A 26,131-nucleotide genomic window follows, 5' to 3' on the forward strand; every position below is an offset into this window, starting at 1 on the left:
TTAAGTCTTACATTAATTATTACCTCACAAACAAATAAAAAGTACAATTATAAAAAAGTTGCAACTCTGTAGCTCATTTTGATAAAAAGATAAAATTAATCAATAGTAATTTGTTTAAACAATTGGTAAAATTAATATTCTTAGTTAGTTGATAGTGACTGGTTACATTCGGCCTGAAAAGTTGCAAAATTGAGAAAAAATCGAAACTCTTTAGCTCAATTTGATAAAAAGTTGTAAATAAACAATAATAATTTGTTTAAACAAATTAGCAATTACATGGAATAATGTTTAAAAGTCAACATTTGTGTTATTTATTCATAATCTAGGAAAAAACTTTGATAAAAATAATAAAAAATATTTTTTAACAATTTTTTTGTAATTTTGAAATTTATGGGGTTTTTTTGGGGTACTACAAAAAAAAAGTTAATTTAAAAAAATGATTAAATAAATAATTAAGCACTATTTTTTGAAGTCTTCTGAAGAGAAACAGAGTTTACTGAATGAAAAATATTGATTTTCAAGGATTCTATACCAATTCTACGAAAAAGTGTTTTTTCCCCATGCATTTCACATGGGAAACTTTGAGCGCTTTGAGCGACCTCTAAATATTTTTTTATTTTAAAAAAAATAGGGATATTTTTTCTCCATATAGAACAATCCTAGGGGGTGAGAGCATTAAAATTCCGATTTTACTTTTTTTGGACCACCCTATTGTTTCCTCCTCCTCACCTGGCTTCCCACCCAAAACCTGGTCACAATTAAAATGCGGCTTGTAAACGGATGACCAGATTTTCGCCGTGAGACCATTCTTATGGTGGGCAGCTACTGGGATATTTACCTTATACGCTTTAATTTTTAAATAAAGTTAGTTGAACTTAAATAAAGATTTTTTTATTTTAAATAAAAATTTAGTTCAATTTAATAAATTTTGTGTTTGATGAAAGAATTTTTTCATCTAAAACGAATTTTCAGTTGAATAAAAAGAATGTTTGGTTGATTGAAACAAAATTTGGTTATTTCAAATAAATTTTTTTCTGAGTGACTAGATAAATAATATTACTGTTAATTAATGTTGAAATATTGTATTTACGCGCCGTATGATTTCTCGATTGACTCTAGTAGTCCACATACGTCACGACAGTATGCGTGTGCCTTTCTTCCTCGCTTGCTTGGCGCTCTCCCTATACTTTCACCTTTCATGTGATAACCGCGTCCCGTGTACATCATCTCCAATAAACGACCTTTCTTTTATTAATTAACGTGTCTCATTGACTCTAACCCGCCTCAAATTCGATCACGTCAACAGGTTATGGGCCACAGGAACGTTTTCCACTGCGCGAAACCAAATTGTTTGTGAACTTTTTTATTTTCCTGTGATCGTTTGCGGCGTGCTTTCCTCGTGATCGGAAACACGTGGAAGACATTTTTTTTTCTTTCTCGTGGCGACCGGTTTTTGAGTGACTAACGAATAGTTTAACGAGTGTTTAAAAATTGAAACGAAAAGTGATCTCAACGATGTCGACTGTGATAAAAAGTATAATAAATCGATACCGATTTATCCTAGGAATGAAAAACGAGGATGTCTTTGTCGAGGTGAATATGGACGACTCGAATTTCACAGTGACCTTCAAAGACGGAGAAACGATCAGTTTGAGTAAGTGAGAATATTCTTCTCAGTGCACGTACAAACGACAGTTAAATTACTAATAAAATAATCGCTTCTAATTTTATCAATTTAAAATAAAATAAAAAAACAAATTTTACGATTTTGCTTCCTCATAAAGGAAGCCTTATAGTGATGTCGATTTCCGAATTTTTTAGAACCAATTATTTTTACAAATTTTCAAGTGTAGTATACATAATTCGTCGAGAGGAACAAATGTCCGGATGTATGTGTGTATGTATGTGTGTGTGTGTGTGTGTATGTCACCGATTCTTGTGGACAAATTTTCTCTTACATGTCTTGACGGATTTTGATAAAATGTTGTAGGTGTATTACGGTCACGAATACCAAAAATCAGACAGAAGGATTTTCAAAAATATCTAAAAAAAAAATTTTTCAACAATTTTTTAATTTTTGAAAAAATTAATTTTTGGATTTTTTAAAATAACTTTTTTCTATATTAAAATTTTTATTAATTCTTGTCAAAATTGCATTCCTGACATAAAAACGAATCGATTCATGTATATAAAGTATATATTTTATCAATATTTATAGAATTAATAAATATTTTAGATTTTCATAAAAAAATTGAAATTTTGTATTTTTTGAAATTTTATTTTAATACTTTAAAATAATTATTCTATAATAAAAAAATTGAATAATTAATTTTTTTTCAGGGTACTTTACCCGGTAGAAACTTTCTATTAAAACTATTATGAAAATGACCATAACGTTCACATTTTTTTACCTAGAGAGTTAAAAATTGGCAAACGTGTATTTTTACGCGTAGATCACACGAGAAATATAGCTAATGCGATTTATTAATTATATTTAATAAACTATTATAAATATTTAACTTTTAAAATTATATATAATAATAAATATTGAGGAAGCTTAATGGTCATGAAATGAACAACTTGTTTCTTTTATTCACGATCATGCATGTGTTATGAGTTTTACGCTTTACTTGAGCTTTACAATTAATTGATCAATGAAATTAATCAAGTTTCTAATAAAAAAGAAGTTTCTTTTTTTTTAACGATGGTAAAGGGATAGTGCGATGTTTATTTCATTAACAAATGAAAAACGATTTTCTTTTCTTTTACGATTTTCGGACAGTCTTTCGTGTCTAAACATGCATGAACGTGCGCGCCTGCGCACATATATGCTTACTTAACCTTGATAAGAAAAGTGTTCAACGAGTATACAGACTAACAAAGGGAATCTTTTTCGAAAATTTTCAAATTAATTTTTCAGTACTGATGATCTATTTATTGAAATATTTTTCAATATATATATTTATTTAAAACAGACGTCGTAAAAATAATTTGCTATAAATAAACGAAGAACCAGTTAACTATAACGAAAGTTTTTAAATTTAACGAAATGTTTGCCTAATAAATTTTCAAGACACATAAATCCGTGTCTCTGGGTTGTTTCTCTTTGGAGAGAATTGTGTTCGTTCTCGAAAAATTGAAACGACTAGGGTCGCTTTTTGTAACAACGATAGTAACGGGGTTGGAAAAGCGAATCAGTTCTGATTTATTTTAACATGTGTTCTGTTTTAATGTTTCTAGAGCAGACTATTGATAGCACAATTTTTTTTATTAATTAACAGTTTTCTTTATTAACGACCGGTATAACGAGTGTGCATTCTATTTAATCATTAAATAATTTCTTTTTTTAAAGGCAAACTATCTCTCAAAAATGAATGGGACATTTTACGAGAGGAAATAAAGAGTGCTAATCACAAGTCAAACCCAGAGGGCGGCGACGTCATTAGCAAAGGGGCGCAAGACCCAACAGTGAATTCACTCACTGTTTTGTCACAAGGGGTTTTTGATAACACGACCAATCAGAATAAAACAATTCCCATCGATTCTTTTGAGGAAGCAAAAATTCTTTCTGATTTGCAAAATCTGATCGATGAGTGTCCTGACAAACCAGGTGACTAGTAATTTTTATAACGAAACGATTTTGTTTACGATATGTTGTATATGTTCTTTAACGATTTGTTTATACTTAACGATTGTACGATTGTGTTGTCGACAACATTTTATTTAATGACTGTTTTATTAATTCAAAATTATTCCTGGTAGATGTGTCACCAGATGCGACGAAGGGTTCTGGACTCCATGACAACGAAGAGATTTTAACTATTTCAACTGAAATTGTTTCAGCTCTTGAAAACAAATTAGGAACAATTGACAATCAAAACTCGTCAATTCCAAAAGTCGACGATCAAACTGACGATAAAGACAAAAATAATTCAACGACGGAAATGACGAAAAACACTAACGAAAGTATTGACAAAATTGAATTAACGACCGTGACTTCAAATAATAATAACGACAGTAACGACAACCTTAATTTTTCGATAGAATCAAAAAAAAAAAAACTGACAGTTTTCATAAGACGATAGTTAACGCAAAAAAAGAGACGATGACACAAAACGACAGTAGTTTGAACAAAAACACTCAGCCATCCAAAAATCAAAACTTAAAACGACAGTTAGATTCAAACGATGCGATCGACCAAAAATTTGAACAATTTTTTGAAATTGAGGACAGATTGGGTTCCAAACTGACCCAAATAGAAAAAGTCATGGAAGTGACTCTCACAATGCATGCACGTATGCAAGATAGCATGAAAATGTGGTTGGATCAGCGAGAAAAAGATTTGAAGGTAAAACGACCAAAAATTATAGATAGTGTAACTTTATCTCAAAATTCCAAATTTGCCATTCCCTTGTTTCAAACGAAAATTACTAACAAAAATCAATTGCCTACCAAAAACCCAACGACAGTTAACAATACTAAAATAAATACATACAATTCGAATGTTTTCGCGAATCAAATTAAAGATGCAATTAAAATTGAATTAATTGGTAAAGATAGCGGTATTAAATATGATTATAAATTAACACCACAGAGTAAATTTGAACATTTTCAAGAGTTTTTGTCTTCGGAATTATGAACTTCGGACCTACTTTACGTAGTTGATTCGACAGTTTCTCCCCCAGACGGTCTAAACGAAAAACAAAAGGAAAAACACCGATTTAAAGTTCGCGATATTTTGATAAATCGAATAGATAAAGCTTATCACTCGCGAGTCTTACTTCTTAAAGATCCGAACGAAATTTTAACTAAATTAAAAGAATTCAAACGATGCGAAGTAAATTTAACGACAGTAACTGTGCGAAAGCAATTATACACGATTCAATACGATCCGAAACGAGAAACAGCAATTAAATTCATCGATAGATTTGAAGAAATCGTTTCGAATTACGAAAACATTCCCGGTTCAACACCATTGTCTGACGATGAAAAACGCGATGCTCTATTTAACGCTATTATGAATCAAACTCCTGAAATTCAATCAATTGAATTTATAACAAAAAGTCAAACCGGTAAAAGCTTAAATTTTGATACCTTAAAAATGTTTATTGTACAGGCTGAAGCCAACCGTTTACAGGCGGCAAATAAGACGCATTCCGCCTCTGATCAAACGACTGTGCCATCTGTCCAATTCACGAACTCCGGCAAAACGAAATTTGTTAACGAGCGTTGCTACGAGTGCGACGAATTTGGACATATGAAGAACGAGTGTCCTTTGAAACGACAGGGTCTTAAAAAATGTTATGAGTGTCAGCAATTCACCACTCATAAGGCCTTCATGTGTCCTCAACGACTGGCACGACAGGGACGAGGAAATGGACAAAGTAGAGGCAGAGGTCGCGGAATCACAGGTAAACGTTGTTTCAATCCAAATTATATATGTACTTCTCAATATCGATCCAATAACAAACGACAGTTCAAAAATAAACGCAATTTCAAAAATAAACACTTGAATCCTAAAAATCCCAATGATAAGAATAAATTCTTTATCAAGATGAATAACGACAGTCATAACAAAAAATCATTTTTTGACAAAAATGACAGTTTACAATATCAACAAAGACAGTCACGAACAGGTACAAGCAACGAACCTAAAATTAATTTTGCTGAACAACAAAACAACAAATCAGGTAAGTCAAATCAAACAATCACATCAATGTCTGTGTCTGGTACTGTTTCCACTTTAAAAACACGATCCTTTGCACCAGTCTATTTATATAGCCTTCAAAAATCAAAACGATATGAAAATAAAAAACATAAATATGTCTCATTTATTGTCGACACGGGCGCGACCGAACATATAACGAACTCGCGAAACATCTTTGACAGATTGGATTCTTCTGAGTTCAATATAGTCAAATGTGCAAATAAAGACAGTAGCGCTGATTTACTTGTCGAAGGTAAGGGGAACGTCAATTTAATTTCAAACAATAACAAGTCTCTTGAATTATTTAACACTATTTATACAGATTCAGTTTCCGAAAATCTTCTTTCATTAAGACGACTAGCAGAGACAGATTATTCAACTTACTTAGATGACAAATGTGTTAATATTTTAGATACTAAAACTCAAAATCTTCTCGCAACAGGTGTATATGAGAAACCTTATTGGTTTCTCGAATTTAAAATTGATAGGAAGAGAATTAATGAAAAATTAACTTTCCCCGAAATGACTTTATTTGACACGACTGTAATCAATGAAATTTCAGATCAAAATAACGAAATTCCTAAAGAAAAGGACAAATCACTTAAAGACTGTACAAACGACACTTCCGAAACGACTGAAAAAAATACAATTCCGAAAAACGATATTTTGAATAAAATTCTATTTAAAGATAACGAAAATTCAATTAAAGATAATTCTAAAAAATCAGACAAAATTATTTTGAATTTTGATACATCAATAATAATGCGAAAATTAACGAATGTTGACGAATTTCCTGAAGTAGATGTTCTTGACGAAATTAGTCCATTAAATGAAAGCAAAAATGACAGTACAAACATGAGTAAAGCTATGCTTTGGCATACTCGTATGGGTCATGCTTCGATTAGTTATTTACGTAAATTACAAGTTTTATGGAAAAATAATAAAGAATTACAGTCAGTTGTTTTCGACGATAGTATTTTAAATTGTGAAGTTTGTGCCTTAAGTAAGTTAACGAAATTGCCTTTTAAAAACGAAAGAACAAGAGCAACACGACCGTTACAAATTATCCATTCCGATGTTATGGGGAAAATATCTCCACCCACACATCCTCACGGATATCAATATATAGTAGTTTTTATTGATGATTATTCACGAATGGCTTTGGCTTATCGAATGAAAACTAAAGATGAGACCGGATTCTGTTTAGAAAAATTTATCACAAGTTCTCGAAATTTACTCGGTACCAACGAAAAAATTTGCTATTTAAGATCGGATCAAGGAACTGAATTCACGGGCGGTTATACAAACGATGTGCTTATACGCAAAGGAATAGAACGACAGTGCGCTAATCCCGACACTCCTCAACACAACGGTGTGTCAAAGATTTAATCAAACGATTCAGAAAAAGATAAGATCTCTAATGTTCGATTCTAAACTCCCGCCAAACATGTGGGACTTAGCTCTAGGAGTAGCAACGTATGTTTATAATAGAACTCCACATAAGTCTATTGATTTCGAAGCGCCATTAAAGAAATTTGCTCCTCATTTTCACTTTGATTTAAATCAGATTAAACGTTTTGGTTGTTTAGCTTACTGGTCAATTACGAGAAAACCAGAATCAAAATTTTCTGCACGAGCTATACGAGGTATTCTGGTGGGATACACTACCACAGGTTACGTGTTTCTTAATCCAGAATCCGGAAAATTCTTTGAATCTCGAAATGTTCGATTTAACGAAAAAGTAGTTTACGACAACCGATACAAAAAAGACTCGATTTTATACTGCCCAAATCCAGAAACAAACTTATCAATAAACGATTGGTTTATTAAATTCGAAGACAAAACCACAACTGTTTCACCAAAAATTGACGAAGAGTTGTTAGAAACGGAGGGAGCTCAAACAAAAAAACGCGTTAGACCTCGAAAAAGACTGTTAGAAACGGAGGGAGAAAAATCAAACGAAAACGCGAAAAAGATTAAATTAACGAGAGAACCTTATGAAACTCGAAGTCGAAAAATAGCCGACATTAGTTTTGTACATGTTTCGAATATAACAGATATTCCAATTGATTATACAGTTCCGTGTGTAGAAGACGAGTTTTCAAAAACGAAAAATAAAACCGAATATGAAATCTTATTTTGTTTACATGCTGAAATTAATGACGATCCGTTAAATTTCAAACAAGCAGTAGAATCAAATGACAAAAACGACTGGTTAAAAGCAATTTACGACGAATTGAAATCATTGAACTAAAACAAAGTTTGGTCAATTGTAGATCGACCGAAATTTGGTAAAAATGGTAAGAAAGCAAACATAATAGATTCGAGATGGGTTTTTAAACGAAAATACGACAGTCCCGGAAAAATTAAATTTAAAGCTAGATTAGTAATTCGTGGTTTTAAGGATTCGAATTCGTACGATCTAAAGGAAACTTACGCTCCGGTTTCTCGACTCACTCTAGTTCGAACAATACTCGCCATCATAAATTATTACGATCTGGAAGCCTGTCAATTAGACGTGAAATTTGCTTTTCTAAATGGTATTCTGGAAGATGAGATCTATATGGAAATTCCAGACGGTGTAGAAATATCCGATGCTTCACGACAGTTAAAAGTCTGTAAATTACACAAAGCAATTTACGGTTTACGAGTTAGTTCAAAACAGTGGAACAAAATGTTCTCTGAAGTTGCTCTTTCGTTAGGACTAGTTAATGACGATTATGAACCTTGCTGGTTCACTTGGCGATCTGGCAATTCAATAGTTATTCTATTGACTTACGTTGACGACATTTTACTTGCTAGTAACGACCGTAAGAAAATGCTTGAAATTAAAGAAAAGCTCATGATCTCGTTTGAGATGACTGACATAGGCGAACCGAAACATTATTTAGGTATGAACATTCGAAGACAAAGAGATATGAAAATAATTACTGTTACTCAAGAATATTACGTTGAGAAAATTCTAACGAAATTTGGTTTTGACAATGAATTCTCGAAAAATACACCGATGATAACTCGACAGGTAATGAATCGCGAACGTAGACAACGAGAAGAAGACAACTGTAATGAAAGTAACGAAACGTCCCTTGATTTTCCTTACAGAGAAACGATAGGTAGTCTTTTGTACTTATCTGCGGCCACACGTCCAGATATTGCTTACGCGGTAAATGTCCTGAGCAGACATCAAATCAACCCGACCGAAAATGAATGGAAAATGGTGAAAAGAGTTTTTTAGTATCTCAAAGGAACAAAAGATTTAGGTCTAAAATTTATAGGCAGACGAAACGACTTGTTAGCTTATTCCGACGCAAGTTTCGCAGACTGCAAAAATTCCATTTCGACTTGCGGTTTTCTAATACGACTGTTCGGTGATACGATTGCTTGGCAAGCAAACAAACAAACGTATGTTGCTCTTTCGACTTGTGAAGCGGAATTTGTTGCAATGAATCAGGCTTGTCAGGAAATTATTGCGACAAATAAATCTCTAATGAGAATCTTTGTTCGAGGTTTTCTTCCAGCAACTTTAAAATGCGATAACAAGGCTGCAACGATCTGTAGTAAAACTAATGGTGGAAATAGACTAAGACACATGACCGATGTTCATCAGGACTATGTAAAAGAATGTGGTAAATACGACAGAGTAAATATTGAGTGGGTTTCGACTAAGAAACAATTAGCTGACATTATGACCAAACCTCTTAGTTTCGAGATTCACACTCAATTGCGTGACAAAATTCTTAATAAAGATAGTTACTAATTAACGAGCGTTTTCATAATAACTGTTTATTAATAGTTTGAATTAAAATATTCTCAATAACTGTTTTCTAATGATCTTTGTTTCTCCAATAGTTGAATCCAGTGATAGCGATTGATTCTTCGAGATTTGACGACAGATGTACCATGCGACGAGAGAGGATATATATATATATATTTCTAATAATACTCAGAGGACTGATTTTTCTATAAGACGATCAACCGATTTATCTATAAGAAGACATACTGTGAGAACCAATGTGCCAATGAAAACTCCGGTTGTGATTTGACAAAGTCTAATTTTAAGTTAATTTTGATTTTTATTTTTTAAGGAACAATCGTTCTAAAGTATCTCAGAAAGTATTAAAACTTTTATTTGATTTTTATTTTTTAGGGAACAATCGTTCTAAAGTTCCTGAGAAAGTATTAAAACTTTTATTTGATTTTTAAGGGGTTACGCCACCCTGAACGCATGAAAATCGGATGGTTTTTTAGGAATTTTTTTGATAAAACTGTTTCAGGTAGGACTTCTTTACATTTATTGATGCTTTAGTACATATATTGAGCTTTATAAATATTTAAAAAAAAATTGTTTTTAATTAAAAATGGCGGAGATATAACTATTGGCGTGGATCAATTTTTCCGGAGCACTCCTTGATGGTGTACATGATTGGCAGTTCAATTTTTGTCAGAAACAAGTAAAACAATATTTTTCTTAAAAAGTGATAAATTTTGAACAGAGTGACGAAGCCATTTTGAAAAAAAAAATTTTTTACGCAAATGGAAGCACTTCAAAAATTGACATTTTTTTTTTGGCTAAAATTACCGTATAAAAAATTGGATAAAAAATTTTCAAATTATTCAATCAAAAAAATCCCACGTCACTCTGTGGAAAATCTATTTAGGAAGATGTATATTAATTTTCAAGTCAATCGATTGAATAGTTTTTGAGTTATCGTGTACACCGTCTCGAAAATTGTGGTTTCGAGAACAACGCAAAAGAAGAAAAAAATGAACTTTAGTGTATTATAACTTGAAAATTTTTCAATTTACTATTTAATCAGCAATTCCTGGGCCATAATTTTTTTTATTTAAGAATGGAAGGGATACAATGAAAAGGACCCTTCCTAAATCATGAAAGGGCCCCCTAGACCATTCGAAAATAGAAAGTCGCTGCTTCCAGCAGCTCTCGGCGCGTCCCCACCGCGCTGACTTCTAATGACCATAACTTTTGTAATTAGTGAGACATTGTCTTCGGCGACATCTCAAAATATTCGTTAGAATATAAACTTTGAAATTAAGCAAAAAAAAAAAATAAATTTTTTTGAAAATTTCAGGGTGGCGTAACCCCTTAATATATGTTGTTCAAACTACGAATAGTAAGTGTCAGAAATGTTCTTCATGACAATTAGATTTAAGTTATCTTATACCTTTTATTCTTGTTCTTAAACGAATGTTGATAATGGCGACTGTAATGTGATTTTAATTTGTAAGTTATTTGTGATGTAACTTAAGTAGAAAAGATTCAATCTCGGGAGGGAGTGTTGAAATATTGTATTTACGCGCCGTATGATTTCTCGATTGACTCTAGTAGTCCACATACGTCACGACTGTATGCGTGCGCCTTTCTTCCTCGCTTGCTTGGCGCTCTCCCTATACTTTCACCTTTCGTGTGATAACCGCGTCCCGTGTACATCGTCTCCAATAAACGACCTTTCTTTTATTAATTAACGTGTCTCATTGACTCTAACCCGCCTCAAATTCGATCACGTCAACAATTAACAAATAACTATATATTAATATATATTAATATTAATTGTTTTTTGTTATATAACAACCTCGAAAAATAATAATCGAATAAATATTAAAGGTATAATAATTATAGGTATTGTTTTTATTATTATTGTTTCAAAAAATAATTATTAATATTATTCATATTATTATTAATATTATCACTACTAAAAAAGTATAAAAGTTGAAGTGAATATTTTTTAATATTCCAAATAATATACCTATAACATAAAGAAGTAGAAAATTGTGAAAAAAGGCAGCGTTTATATGAAAAAAGAAAGGAAATGAAATTAGAAACAATTGAAGGCAATTAAATATCAATAAAACGATTGTAAAAGAACAAATTAATTTTCGTGAAAAAAGTAAAAGTATATTCTAGAAAAAGTCAGGACAGGCATAATTCAGCATTTAATGCACCAAAGGCAGTGTCGTTGCCAATTAAGATTTTTCATCTTGACGTTTATTGCCTTTTTATATATCGCGTCTGTTTATAATTCTTCAATTTTAACTGCGCCCTAAACTTGCAGGGCATTTTTTAAGCTCACAAAGAATTATTAAATTATTGAACTCGCGCAATATTTAATGATGGCAAACAAAGAATATGACTATGCGAAAAATTAACGAATTGAGAGCTATATATATTTTTATTTGCATTATATACGAAAAATAACGTATTCAATATAAATACAAAAGTTTGAACAGAATATCAAATCATCTAGAATAATTATATGCGCAAAAATGAGAGATGTTATTTAATATGTTTACGACTTTTTTTTCAATAATATTCTCTTGTAGCGTATTATTCGCTTTCGATTTTTCTTTCTTCTTTCTTCCTTTTTTTGAGAAACGCCGTTCTTTTTTTCGTTATAAAAATATGATATCAGGGTATTAACAATCGTGGGCGGGATAAAAAATGTTTTCGTTTATTATTTTCTTCATCGAAAAATGAATTTAACGTGTCATGAGATATTCAAATGGTTATCTTTCAAATTTAATTTTTTATATAGGGTAAGTAATGGGTGGAAGACCATAGTTTTTTTAAAGTACTGTAAAAATTATAAAAAAAACCGATTTTTGTCTAAATTTTTATTGATAATTTAACATTGAACACTTAAAATAACAAAAAATAAAATATTTTAACAGAAACAATCTTAAAATTTACATTTTTAAGGTTCCGTACACCTACGGTGTAACGGCGGAACCCTATTGGTGAGACTCTGTTGTCCGTAGCCAAATCGTGCCCCCCCCCCTAGCAGCTAAACTATTTGACCTAAAGAGCTCAAATTTGGTACAGATATGTATTTTCACTCGTAGATTACAGGAAAAATATAGCGAATGTGATTGGACGTGATGGTCATAGCGTTGTCAAGGAAATAACAAGATTTTTGGCCAAAAATGCATAAAAAGTGACCATTCCCCCCCCTTAACTTCTAAACTATTCGACATGGAGAGCTGAAATTTTGCATGCTGGTGTATTTTTACTCGAATATTACAGGAAAAATATAGAGAACTTGATATGTAATGATGGCCATAGCGTTGTCAAGGAAAAACTAAAAAAATTTTAAAAAAAAATTTTTTTTCTCTAACTTTTACATTATTTGACCTAATGAGCTGAAAATTGGTATCCTAGTGTATTATTACAGTCTGACGACAAAAAATTTATTTAAGAAACTTTTTGAAAAAAAAATCAAAAAAAAATTTTTTTAAATTTTTTTTAGTTTAAACACGTGGCATTAAATATTTTAAGGAAGAGAGTGAAATTTTAAGAGAATAAATGAGAGATTGTTTTCTGACTTTAATTTCTTAACTAAAAAAAAAAAAAATTGGACAAGTGCGAGTTGTACTCGCACTGCAATGGCGGGTTCCGTACACAAATATTAAAACAATACTTGCAACATTTATCGGTAATTGATAGAATTAAAATAAACAATTAAAAAAATATATTAAAATCATTTGATAAAAAAAATAACTAAAAAAAATTAAAGTATTGTATATCTAATATTGTAAACAATAATAAGCAGAGGAACTATAATTTTGAAAATTTTGTTCCTCTGCATATTATTGTTTACAATATTATAATTATGCATATAATTATAATTATATTATTATAATTATGCATATAATTATAATTATATTATTATAATTATGCATTATAATTATGCATTATTATATTATAATTATTATTATTATAATTATTATAATTATTATTATGCAATATTATTGTTTTCAATATTAGATATATACAATACTTTAATTTTTTTAGTTATTTTTTTTATCAAATGATTTTAATATATTTTTTTAATTGTTTATTTTAATTTTATCAATTACCGATAAATGTTGCAATTGTTTTAATATTTGTGTACGGAACCCGCCATTGCAGTGCGAGTACAACTCGCACTTGTTTAAAAAGTGCATTTGGAACATTGCAGTTTTCATGTAGCCAAAAATTAAAAATACTGTACTGAATTCAATCTTTAATCAATGTCGTTTTATTGTAACTTTCGCATCAACCTACAAAAAATAGATCTCCATCTCCGGTGTTAATTAGATAAATTAATTTATCAGCAGATATTTTTTAATTTGTTTTTCTTTAATATTTCTTAAGCATCTAAAATTAACATAAAAAAGTTTAAATAAAAGTCATTAATGGCTATCTTACCCAATAATACATGATAAAAGTAAACATCAAAATAATTTGTTTGATGAATTTATTTTTAAATATTAATGATATTTATATAGATTTGCGAATTTTATATCACTCGGTAAATAAATAGAGGATGGGAGATGTTTATCAATCTTCCCGAGTCAGGAAGTGTAATAAAATTAGGAACTAATTATTTTTTAACGTTTCGACTGCACCGCCGCCCTCTTCAGAACTGCAATTTATTATAAAATTAGGATCTGTACAAGCAAAAAAGTTTCGTAATTTGTTTAAAAAAGTTTTCCGTGTATAATAAGATTTTATGTGAAATAGACATTTGTCAAAATATTTGAAACGCACGGCACGAGCACATCCTAAGAGACTTAGAAACAGACTAAAGGAGATAACAATGAAAGACGTAGTGTGTAACAGAATAGCGGTCATGAAGTTAAAGAGTAAACATAAAAAAGGAAAAATATATAAAAGTAAATGACAGAGAAACAACACCGTAAATTTGAGATCAGAATAAGATAAAGAGATTATATGTATAACCGAAATAAATCGAAACACGTATAATAATTGGAAATCATCTACACTGGAGACTCCATAGAGAGCAAAACTTTGGTCGCGACGCGGTAGGGGGACAGAAGGAGAGAGATAGTTAACGAAATTGAAAAAGTCATTTAACCGAGTGGTAGAAATAGCTCGGTTAAAAAAAAGTATTTAAAAATAAATAAGATATGGTTAAAAGAAACTAAGTAATACTGATTATCACAACCGAGCTGAGATGGTTAAAACACATCTGTTAAAAATAATCCTCCAAAGGATTGTCTTAACCAATCTGAAATGTGCATAATGGAAACAAACTTTCGTGGTTGTTCTTACCTATCTGTTTTTTGAATATAAACTATTAGGGGAGAGTGGTCCTAAGTTGGCCGCCTAAGCAAATCGGTCGAAAATAGTAACAAAATGAAATTTAATCACTTCGGCAAGTATATAATAGTGTTCAGAGATCGTTTTGCTATAATTTTGTGGTATTTAGAACGTTATAGAATGGCTTTTGTAGTCTTAATGCAATAAATAGTGAAAAGCTGCATTTTGGACATTTCAGAAATAGCGGTCCTAAGTTGGCCACCACTTTTTTTCACTTGTGTATAAGGAAGAAATGCATATTCTTTTCAATTACGCAGAAATTTTACAAATTTGATACATTTAGGAAAATAAAAACGCATTATTCAACTATTTTTGTTTAGAAAATAAAGCATTGTTTTATTTCATTTATTTGCAGTAGAGGATGGTTGTGGAGACAGGCGTTTTTGTACTATGTCTTTTCTAATGTTTTTAAACCATTTTTTTTGTTTTTTTTCTTTCTTTTTTTTCTTTCCTACGTTACACTTTTACGGTCTTTCTCGTGTTGAAAAACACAAAAAAGAAGTAAAACATAAATAAAATCAAACAAAAACAATAGGTGGCCTACATAGGACCACTGTAGATTTTTACAGGTTTCAAATTATTACGCTAATAAAAAAAATTTAATTAAAAAATCAACAGAACCTCTTATTACAACATTAAATAAAGGAACTAGCGCACACACTCATTTAGAAATTTTTAATTATTTATCTCTTGTACTTAGACCACGCTCCCCTACTATGCGATTAATATTAATTAAATTATTTAACGGTGTATGAAATCATTAAATTGCATACTTATACCTATACAATACAGAAAAACCGGAATAAACGCAAATCTATGAAATAAATAAAATTATGTAACGCCTTATCATCCGTCATCAGCAAACCTAAATCATGTGTTTCAAATAGCTTCGTATTTAGTCCTTTCTTAAAAAAGACATGGAGTGGAAAGGTGGAATGTATCGAAAAGTATCGAAGTAAAGAATGGACAATGAGAATGTAAAATCTTAATAGAAGAGTGTTTTCAAAATTGTTTAGACATGTGCAGGTGGAGCTGCAGTCGTATGTTATTTAAAAAAAGCTGTATTATATATTAATACTAGTGAAAAAATAAAGGACATAATTATTCCTGATGACCATGTTCTTATCAGTTTGGATATTAAATCTTTGTTTATAAATGTTGGTACCAGACTGGTTCTTAAAAGATCTGTTGGATCTCCTATTAACATCTTGTGAATTTTTAATGAATAACATTTTATTCAAATTCAATGGGAAATTTTATAATCAGAACTATAGTACTCCAATGGGTTTCTCCATCTTTGGTCTGTTTGCAGACATTGTTATGAGCGATTGTGAAACTGCATGTCTTAAAAAATTGTCATTTGTCCCATTGTTCTTTTACTGATATGTTGACGATATTGCTTATGTCAAAACATCCTTTCTTACAAAAAATTACAATAATTTATAATCTAGTTGACCGTGCAATAAAAATTAAAAAGTGTTATGTGCATGATCATGCAAGTGTTCCTGTATAGGAACCTCTACCTGAAACATTGATAGCTAATGTTCCTGTACTGTAACCTGTATGGGATCCTTGTTCCAATATCCTGCAACGGATCCTGTAAAGGATTCCTGGAGAATTGATCACTTAATTAGAACGTTCTAATTTACAATCACATAAAAAAGCGAATTAATTATCTTAAATCTAATGAACATGCCCCTCAAAACAATTTTTTGTCGCATATCCAAGGTCGTTTTACCATACTCTCTTAGTGTGTTTAAAGAAACTTCATCTATTTTCAACAATTTCAACATAACATCAATTCCTACAAATTGTTTTAATAATCCTAGTCAAAAAAGTTCTATAAAATGACTCTATAGAGCATTCTATAGAATATTTTATAGAATTTGAAAAAAAAATTTTTGTGAATATTTTCACGAATTCTATAGAATTTGACTAGAAATATTTTATACAATCCGTGTAGAAATAAAAAAAAATATTTTTAGATAAATTCTACAAAATATTCTATAGAATTCTCTATAAAATACTTTATAGAATGCTCTATAGAGTTATTCTATAGAACCATTCTACAGAACTTTTTTGACTGGGATAACTTAATAAAATGAGGAAAAAGAACAGAGACCACCAATGCTGTTTAGAAAATAAATTGCCTCGATTATTCCGCCTCTTACGTAGACAATGTCGTCGCTGTACATAAACAGAATCATGGACATAGTTTTGGTTAGCGAAATTTTAAAATTCTTGACAGAGAACCTTCACTTAACAAATGAACGATTTTTGAAATGATACACATAAATTTGCAACGCTACAGTTTAAATAAAAAAGATAATACTAATTACTTAAATTCCAGGTACAAATAGTTTATTATTAAATACACTGGAGACTCCATAGAGAGTAGAGTCCGAGTCTTAGTCCTCTCTATGGAGTTCGTCCTTGACGCCACCCCACTGAGAAAAATAAAAGGTTAAATATAACCAAGTTTTAGTTAAAAACAACCGAGCGATGCTGCTAATATAGCACTTGCAATGTGAATTGTTTGCAGTAACTGATCGAATACGATTAAAAATTTCGGTAGAAACTCCGTAAACGTTAGTTAACTTACTCGGTTACTGTAGCCACCTAAAAAGGCTACAGTAATAATATGAACTTGAATATTGTAGTCAATTAGCTCTGTTATAATAAAGAAACCGATTAATTAATTTTAAACCACCCAACTCGATTAAAATATTTTTTGATCAATAAAATATTCCCTTGATAAAAATTATTTTCTTTTATTAGAAAGAAATCTATTTGATTAAAAAATTATGTTCTAATTTAAAAATAACCAAAATTTTCTGCTGTAACATAATCAATAAAAATTTGTATCGCGTCGGTAGAAACCAGAATTGTAACAACACGACTGTCCGGAAAAGACAAAACGAAGTGACTGATTGACTGTGACTGACAATATGTCGGCTAGATATGTTTACTCGGTTAAAATCTCACAACTCAACGTAATTACATGAAACTCGGTTAACAAATATTTAATTAAAAAATTTTTTTTATTAATACACTGTAAAAAATTTAGGGAGTTAACGGACTCGGGAGTTGGGAGTGAAATTTTTCGAGTTAAAAATCAACTCCAAAAGAGAGTTAATTTCTAACTCCCTTCATTCAACACCCGCGCGAGTTATTTTTTCCTTGGGGAGTTAGCATTTGGGTGTGAAATGTTAACTCTCTTTATTTAACTCCCCTGGCTTTAACTCCCCAATGGGTGCGACTTTTATTGACCCCCCAGGAGAGTTAAAATTTAACTCCCTTTTTTACAGTGTATGCACTGAAAAAAATATATTTATGGTACTGCCATAAATATGGCCAATTCTCACATATTATATTGATGGATATGGAACAGCCATACAGTATTGCTGTTTCAGCCATACACAGTGTAGAACAGCCATATGCATGTACCTATACTATCTTAATATAAGAATGTATTTTTAATATTTAATAAATGCTCTTAGATATATGATATATTTAGTTTTGGGTGCACTATCTTCCATGTAGAAATTTGTCGTGGACTTCCTAGTGTTAGCTTACAGCTAGACAGTTTTTTTCGTGGAATTTTATTCTCAAATAACTGTCCTGGTCCCGTAAAGTTAATGTACAGTTTTCATACAGTTTTCCCTTCATTTTTCTCGATATGGAGACTGTCTAGTATTTATCGTGATACTGTCTAGGTTACCCACATAAGAAATAGAACAAGTCCTTTTAGTAGGTGTCATTAAATTCGTTATAGTAACTATAGCTGGCAGACCAAATCTTCTACCTTTATTGGAATAGTTAAATGACTAGCGAATTCTCCTATATATAGAAGATAGGGCTTTTGTATAAATTATTCTCATCAACTTCCCTTTTAAAAATCATCTAAAACTTTCTGCCCAGCAACAAATCATTTCTGTCTAAGCAACCGCATTCAACAATAGTGCAATAAAACAATCTAATTAACAATTGTATTCGAAACTTTTCATTCTTATTGAAGCATTAAAAAGAGTTTTTTTAATTTACAAGATTTGAAAGTGTTTCAATAGGGTAAACGTACCAATTGTCGAGGATAGTTCCTGTTGTCGAGTAAACAAACTTTGAATTTTACTTAAACATTGTAGCACATTGTAAATGGAAAAAAGTGATAAATATTAATTTTCTTATGCGTTATAAGTGTGAAAAAAATATATTAATATTATATCCACAAACAAATAAGACATTTTAGACAATATTTTTTGGTTATTACCATGGTAACATCGACAAATGGGACACCCTCAGCAATTGGTACACTTACCCTATATTATTTATACAATTGTCTCTATATTTTTTATAAATTGTAATTTTTCCTTTCTGTTTGATTTACATTTTATATATATTACTAGAGGGGCTCCGCCCCCCTGCGCGCCAACCCCCTATTTTTATTTTAAAATTAATTTTAAAATTAAGAATGAATTGATAATATTTATTATCAATATTGGTTTTCAGCCAAATTCAGTAAAATTAGTGTTTGTTGAAATTATTTGTATTATTCAATTTGTTTTCAAGATACACTACGGGGAAGTAACCAATTTTCTATCTCTAAATTATAGATTCAGATTGTAGTATTTGAAATCAGGTCCGAAATATAAGACGTGACTAATTTCTTTTTATTTAGATTTTGAGTTAAAAAATTCGTTTCTTCTCTGTAATATATCTTCGAAAAAAACGTTGAAATAATAAACTTTATTGTTTAATAAACAATAAAGCAGGAAAATTAATTTAATTAATAATATTACAAAAATTAATATTATTTTTGTAAATTTTTGTAAATTGAAAATAAAATTTATTTGAATTTATTTTAATTTGTAATAATATGAAGTCGATTTTAAATAATATGGAAGGTACGTAGAAATGTAATTTAATTCTTGACACTGTTGACATTAATTGTGACGTACGATAACGACTCCTTAATGTCCCCCTTTAAGTTAAAAAAAGGTTGAATTTTATCTAAATTTTTATCCCTTGGAAGGCCTTAATGAGGGCTTTTTTATGTGTAAGTTAATAAATAGGTCAATTTTGATCTAACTCCAGAAGATATAAGGAAATTTGTCGATTTCATAGGCCCTCTTTTGACCTAAGTTTAAGGTTATGTTCGCCTCTCCACCTATGTCTGTGGCCGCAATAACTTTTGACCTGATTTTGAGGTTATGTTTACCTCGTGACCTACGTCTGTGACCGCAATAACTTTTGACCTGATTTTGAGGTTATGTTCACCTCTTGACCTACATATGTGATCTGAAATTATATTAAATATACTATAGCTATTTGAGGCCAGCTTCAGTGCGATGTCCCTTGACCTGATTTTGAGGTTATGTTTACCTCTTGACCTACGTCTATGACCTAAAGGCCAACTTCAGAGCGATGACCCTTGACCTAATTTTGAGGTTATGTTTACTCCTTGACCTACGTCTATGACCTGAGGCCAACTTCAGAGATATGACCCTTGACTTGATTTTGAGGTTATGTTTACCCCTTGACCTACGTCTATGACCTGAGGCCAACTTCAGAGCGATGAACCTTGACCTGATTTTGAGGTTATGTTTACCTCTTGACCTACGTCTGTGACCTGAGGTCAACTTCAGAGCGATGACCTTTGACCATTTGTGGCCAACTTCAGGGCACTGAATCCGGCGGCGAAATCTTTTTATAATATAGAGAGACATACTTTGAAAGGAGATTTCTCCACCTTTTTCTTTTTTTATTTTTGCTTAACAAATAATAATTTCGGTGATAATCATGAAAAGAGGAGGAGGTGGATTTTAACCCTACCTGTGTTTCAAGAGTTTATCTGGGTGATAAATTTTAAGGTAGTTAACAGGTCGGACCTGATTTAACTGTTATAACATCCGTATTTCACAACGGTATGAATTTCATAATGATTTTACGTTGAGATTATAATTCACTAGTAATATAAGATAGTGAAACTCGAGAACTTCCGTCCTCGTGTTGTCTAGGGCCTAAAATTTATTTTCATTTTCCCATATCATTAATCAAAAAACTGGTTTCCATCAAAAGGTCGTACATTATTATATAGAGTCGATATACTTTTGATAATAATTACTGTTTTCTTAAATTTTCTTCCTCATAATATCAATAAATATTCACAAATTTTACATAATCATTATCATTTGTAATATTTACCCAACTAAGATTAATTGTATTTCGAATGGGGTCAAGATTTAGTGTTTAACAAATTCAATATTAAGTAATCTTGCACAGAATGCAGAATGTATGACAGAATTTTTTTAAACATACGAAATGTTTGCATTATATGATAGATATAAAATTTCGGTAATATAATTATATCTTGTGTCATTACCTAGATCGGTTATTTATTTAATGAGCAAGAAATAACAAAAATGTTTTTTTATGTAAAAGAAAACTGTAATGACTGAGACACACCTGGTGAGTTTTAAATTTAAAAACTTGTAATTTGGCACATAAAACAAGTGTTGATGTTATTCTTTATATTATTTTTTTTAGGGGGGATCGTTTATTTGTTTGAGCAGATCGTTTGAATAATCATCAAGTATAAGAATTATCGCGACACGATTATTTCATGTTTGAGATGAGAAAAGAAAAGAAGAGCTTCTGGACCACCGTTGAGGATTATTAACAAAGAGCGCCGAGAGTATGCATGTATACATTAACGCTATGGGTGATCCAAGTTTGGTGTTTGTGATTCTCAAACATGTTTGCATACGCACTAATATTTATACACTCACATGTACATTAATGTTTGTACATACACTGGTATTTATTCACATATACCTTAATATTTATAGACACACATTAAAGTTTATCTACTCAGATTAAGGAGGGTGCCCGAGTCAAAATTTTAACTTTCTCTTAGTTCTCCAAAAACCTCTTTTTACCCTCTTTAAGTCTCTTCAACATTTCTAAATCCTTTTTTTAACCTAAAAACTGCAGAAATATATTTTTCCGCAATATAAGAGGTTCAAAAGAGGTTGAAAAGAGAAGTAAAGAGGCTCAAAGAGGTCTGAAAAAATATTTTTTTTAATTTTTCGAAAACTAAAATTGGAAATATGATTTTTTATTAAACTCAGTAGGGTAAAGGGCGTATAGTTGCCCTCTTTCTCAGATCTCCAATATGAAATAAACTATATTTATGTATTATTGTCCGGTAAGAAGCGTAGAATAGAAAAAAATTTAATTTTCAGAAAATATGCTTGAAAACGAGAATTTTGAATTATTCTGAAAACGCGAATTTACCTCGAAGCTCTATTCCACGGGATCCATCAAAATTTTCGAAAAATCAATTCTTCTCTATTGCTCACGTCGATTTGCAGATAGAAAAGAATCCAAATTTTCTGTTTTTCTTAATGCGCAGAGTTTTATCGTATTAAAAGTTCTTGAAAAAAATATTGAGTTCTATTCTTTTGAATTGACTGGATTGACTTCTAATGATTTTAGGTAGTCAATTCAAAAGAATAAAATGTTCGACGAGTAAATATGAAATGTTTATTCTTCTCAATAGACTGCTTTAAATTTCAGAAGCGCATTAAAAGGAATACAACTTTTGACAAACAATTTGGAAAAGCCTAATCTTTCTAACTGTCTGTAGGAACTTCTCCAGTTATTGTCTTAAAATAAAACGCAGTGACAGTTATGTTTTGCGTCGTGTGAATTTCATTGTAATCTCAGTGCTAAACTATTAAAATTAAATATTAAAACTAGTAAAAATATGGTTAAAAAACGCAAAATGCTTACGATAAAATATAAAATGCTCTTACTGAAAGGAATTTTCATGTGTTCAATGTTTAACGTCAAGTTTTGAAACCTAATCTCACTTTCTAGTGGAATCTTGAGTGGTAGTGAGTCAATTCAGTGGAATAGAAATTTCTACTGATTTGCTGTAGATTCTGATTCTTTTGAATACGCGTTTCATATTTTTGTGAAGTCAATTCAGAATAATAGATTTTTTTGAAATTTTGGTGGTTCCCGTGGAATAGAGCTCCGAGGTAAATTCTCCTATTAAGAAGAATACAACTTTTGAATTCTTTTTAATTCTACGCTTCTTACCGGGATGGTTCTTTTTATACTTATATATCCCAGGTAGAAAATTTTAATGTAAGCCTGGATATATGCTAGCGCCACGACTGGAATTTGCATGGCAGTTTATCTCGCCGACGTCTTCTAGCGCCTTGCATGGCGCGAGCACTTTCCGCTAGAATGCAACATAACCTCAAATTTCTGTTGCATAAAGTGTCAAAGGTGTTTGTTTTTATTTTTAAAGTAAAAGTAAATGTTTGCTTTGTAGAATATTGTGGCATTTATTTATTTATTTACATTTATTTACAATAATAGTAAAGGATTCTAAGTATTTATATATTTGTAATTGTATATTAAATTTAAATATAAATTAATATTGCATTATAAATTTCTTGTTCATTCGTTAATTTATACACTTATTTACAAAAGAATTTTTAGTATATGAATGTCTTATTTAACCTCCAAGAAAAATTTTAAGTATAGTTTAAGTAATTAATTTAACGATTTATCACCAAGAATAAAAATAAATACTTTTTGATGGATCAAATATATGGGGGATTTTACGCCAAGTGCTGCAGGCCTCACGCGTTTGCACGTCATACTTTGGAGACTTGTATTTCTCTTTGAAAAAATATGTGAATTTCACAAAATATGTTTTGGACATGTTTTTATGTTTACTTTTCAATGGATATGTTAGTTTTAAAAGAAAAAATTTTTTCTGACCTTGAAAATTAAAAATTAATTTGCATTTTTCTGTAAAATCGATATTTTTTAACTTTTTTTTATTTAGAAAGAAAGCTCAGCTTTTTTCCTTTTGAAAACGTTTCTACCCAAAGTGGGACTAAAATTATTAATAAATAAAAAATGACATTTTTTTCACGGTAAAACAATGACGCGCCGCGCTCTCGCGCGCTAATAATTAATAAAAAAAGATAAATAATTAAATAATAAATATTAGAATAGATATTAAATGTCAATTCAGTAAAAATTTTTAGAAAATTCAGAAAAATCTGAAAAGAAATTTTGTTTCTGTTTTTTCTAATTATAGAATTTTGACATTTGTTCGCAATATTAGGTCAAAACTAAAACCTTTTTAAATATACCTAACATTCCTCGTTTTAAATTAGTTTCAGAAATTGAATCTAATTTGGGATGAGGATAAGTCAATGAGCCTACTAAATGTTGTGAGAGAATATTTATTTAAAACCAACTAAGAAAGAAAAGAATTGACAATAGTACAAAAATACAATGAGTATAAAAAATCGTACTTCTGGAATAACGATTATTGCAGGTGTTGAAAAACTGGTGATTGTTAACTCGATTTCCGATCTGAAGTGGTTATGAGAAGTAGACACAAAGGAGCCTGTGGTTGGTGTCCTCAGTGGTTGTATATTAGCCTTGTTGTTTACACTAATGGAATTTAGTGTATTGTATTCTTGGGGATTTTACTCTTCTTCCAGACTGTCGCCTCCAAAGCAAATCTCTATGTTTAGAAATTAGAAATACTGTTTCAATATTTGATTTTGAAACTTGAAAACAATTTAATTCTTCTTGGGTTATCACTTATTGCTCGTAGTTAAATAAGTGAATTTACTAATTGTTGTACCGAACTTGGTCTCATAAATATACTTGGGATGTAGTTCAATTAACTTCTAAACTGTATTCTCTTTGTCAAAGATGTTATTAGGTTGATTTCCAAAAAAATACTCTCTACTCTATCGAAGATGCTATCCCTTTTTATATCAAATTTCTAATTTGATTTGCAGGTAGGTGCAGCGATACGTCACTGGACCAATATCAATAGGGTTTTCTTCATTCGCCATGTATTTGGATAGATCTCGCTGGACAATGTAATAATATGTGACATACGCATACACATACACACGTGAATATTATAGAAAATACATAGTTCAATCAAGAATATTAATAAGAAAATACATAGTTGAATCAAGAATATTAAATAAGAAGTTACGGACGTAACAGCAAGAAAAAAAATTTTACCTTGAACAATAATAAGTTTCTTTAAAATAGAGAAATATTTTGGCTAATATATTCAAATTTGTCATCAAATACACTAATTTTTAAATTGTTAGAAATTAAATTTTTCCAAAAATGAATTATTTTCTAAAATTTTAATTAAACACTTTTGAAAATTAAATTTTTTTCAATATTATTATCGTAATATATTTTACAAAATTTAAATTATTTGAATTATTTTTAATGAAATATTTGTAAAAATTGAAACTTTTGAAAGTTAATTAAGTTTTAAAGTTTATGAAAATGTATCTTTTCCAAAATGTAAAATTTAGTTTTCTAGAATGTACTACTTAAAATTTTTAGCAAAATTAATTAATTTTGCTAATTCTGAGAAAGTTCTTCCAATGTTAATAATTATTAAAAAATTTTATTAAATTGTGTCAAAAAATTTTAATTACTGTTAAAAAAAGAGAAATGGAAGATTTTTTTTTAAACTTCATACTGATTATAAACTCTTTTATGTAAAAAAATGCAAGGAAAGTTTAACGTTTTCAAAAAATTTTTATAGTCACTAGATGTCAAAAACTTAAATGTTCGTGCATTTCTAGTTTCATATATTTCTAGCCAAATATAACGAAAATGTAACCAAATTCTTTAATTTTTAGATTTTTCTAAATTTTCTAAAAAATTTTACTGAATTGACATTTAATATCTATTCTAATATTTATTATTTAATTATTCATTATTATTTATCTTTTATTATTAACTATCAACGCGCAAGAGCGCGGCGCGTCATTGTGTTACCGTGAAAGAAAATGTCATTTTTTATTTATTAATAATTTTAATCCCACTTTGGGAAGAAACGTTTTCGATAGGAAAAAAGCTAAGCTTTCTTTCTAAATAAAAAAAAGTTTAAAAAATACCGATTTTACAGAAATATGAAAATTAAAATGAATTCTTAATTTTCAAGGTCAAAAATTTTTTTTTCAACTAACATATCCATTGAAAAGTACACATAAAAATTTTTCTAAAACATATTTTGTGAAATTCACATCTTTCTCTTTAATAGAAATACAAATCTCCAAAGTATAACGTGCAAACGCATGAGGCCTGGATCACTTGGCGTAAAATCCCCCATATTATTAATTTCTCTCTATTCGAATTAGAAAACATAACCTCAAACTGGATTCATTTTTTCTTTATTTTTATTGACCAGACAGAAAAGATTTACTAATTTTAAATAGGAACTTAATTTT

The 26,131-nt window shown here is 30.2% G+C and overlaps 2 protein-coding genes across 2 annotated transcripts; both read left to right on the forward strand.

Moving 5' to 3' along the window:
• Positions 1-1,200: 1,200 nt before the first annotated feature.
• Positions 1,201-4,085, forward strand: LOC122504983. The gene is made up of 3 exons (XM_043616374.1): positions 1,201-1,654; positions 3,353-3,610; positions 3,763-4,085. Exons 1-3 carry the CDS (start codon positions 1,516-1,518, stop codon positions 4,083-4,085), a joined length of 720 nt encoding a protein of 239 aa, XP_043472309.1. The 5' UTR covers positions 1,201-1,515.
• A 20-nt stretch (positions 4,086-4,105) lies between these two features.
• On the forward strand, positions 4,106-11,181 carry LOC122504984. Its single transcript, XM_043616375.1, has 3 exons — positions 4,106-4,348; positions 5,117-5,411; positions 9,557-11,181. Exons 1-3 carry the CDS (start codon positions 4,106-4,108, stop codon positions 9,577-9,579), a joined length of 561 nt encoding a protein of 186 aa, XP_043472310.1. The 3' UTR covers positions 9,580-11,181.
• Positions 11,182-26,131: the final 14,950 nt, after the last annotated feature.

Source organism: Leptopilina heterotoma, unplaced genomic scaffold (assembly GCF_015476425.1).
Source record: "Leptopilina heterotoma isolate Lh14 unplaced genomic scaffold, ASM1547642v1 Lhet_326, whole genome shotgun sequence".
In the NCBI taxonomy this organism is placed as follows: domain Eukaryota; kingdom Metazoa; phylum Arthropoda; class Insecta; order Hymenoptera; family Figitidae; genus Leptopilina; species Leptopilina heterotoma.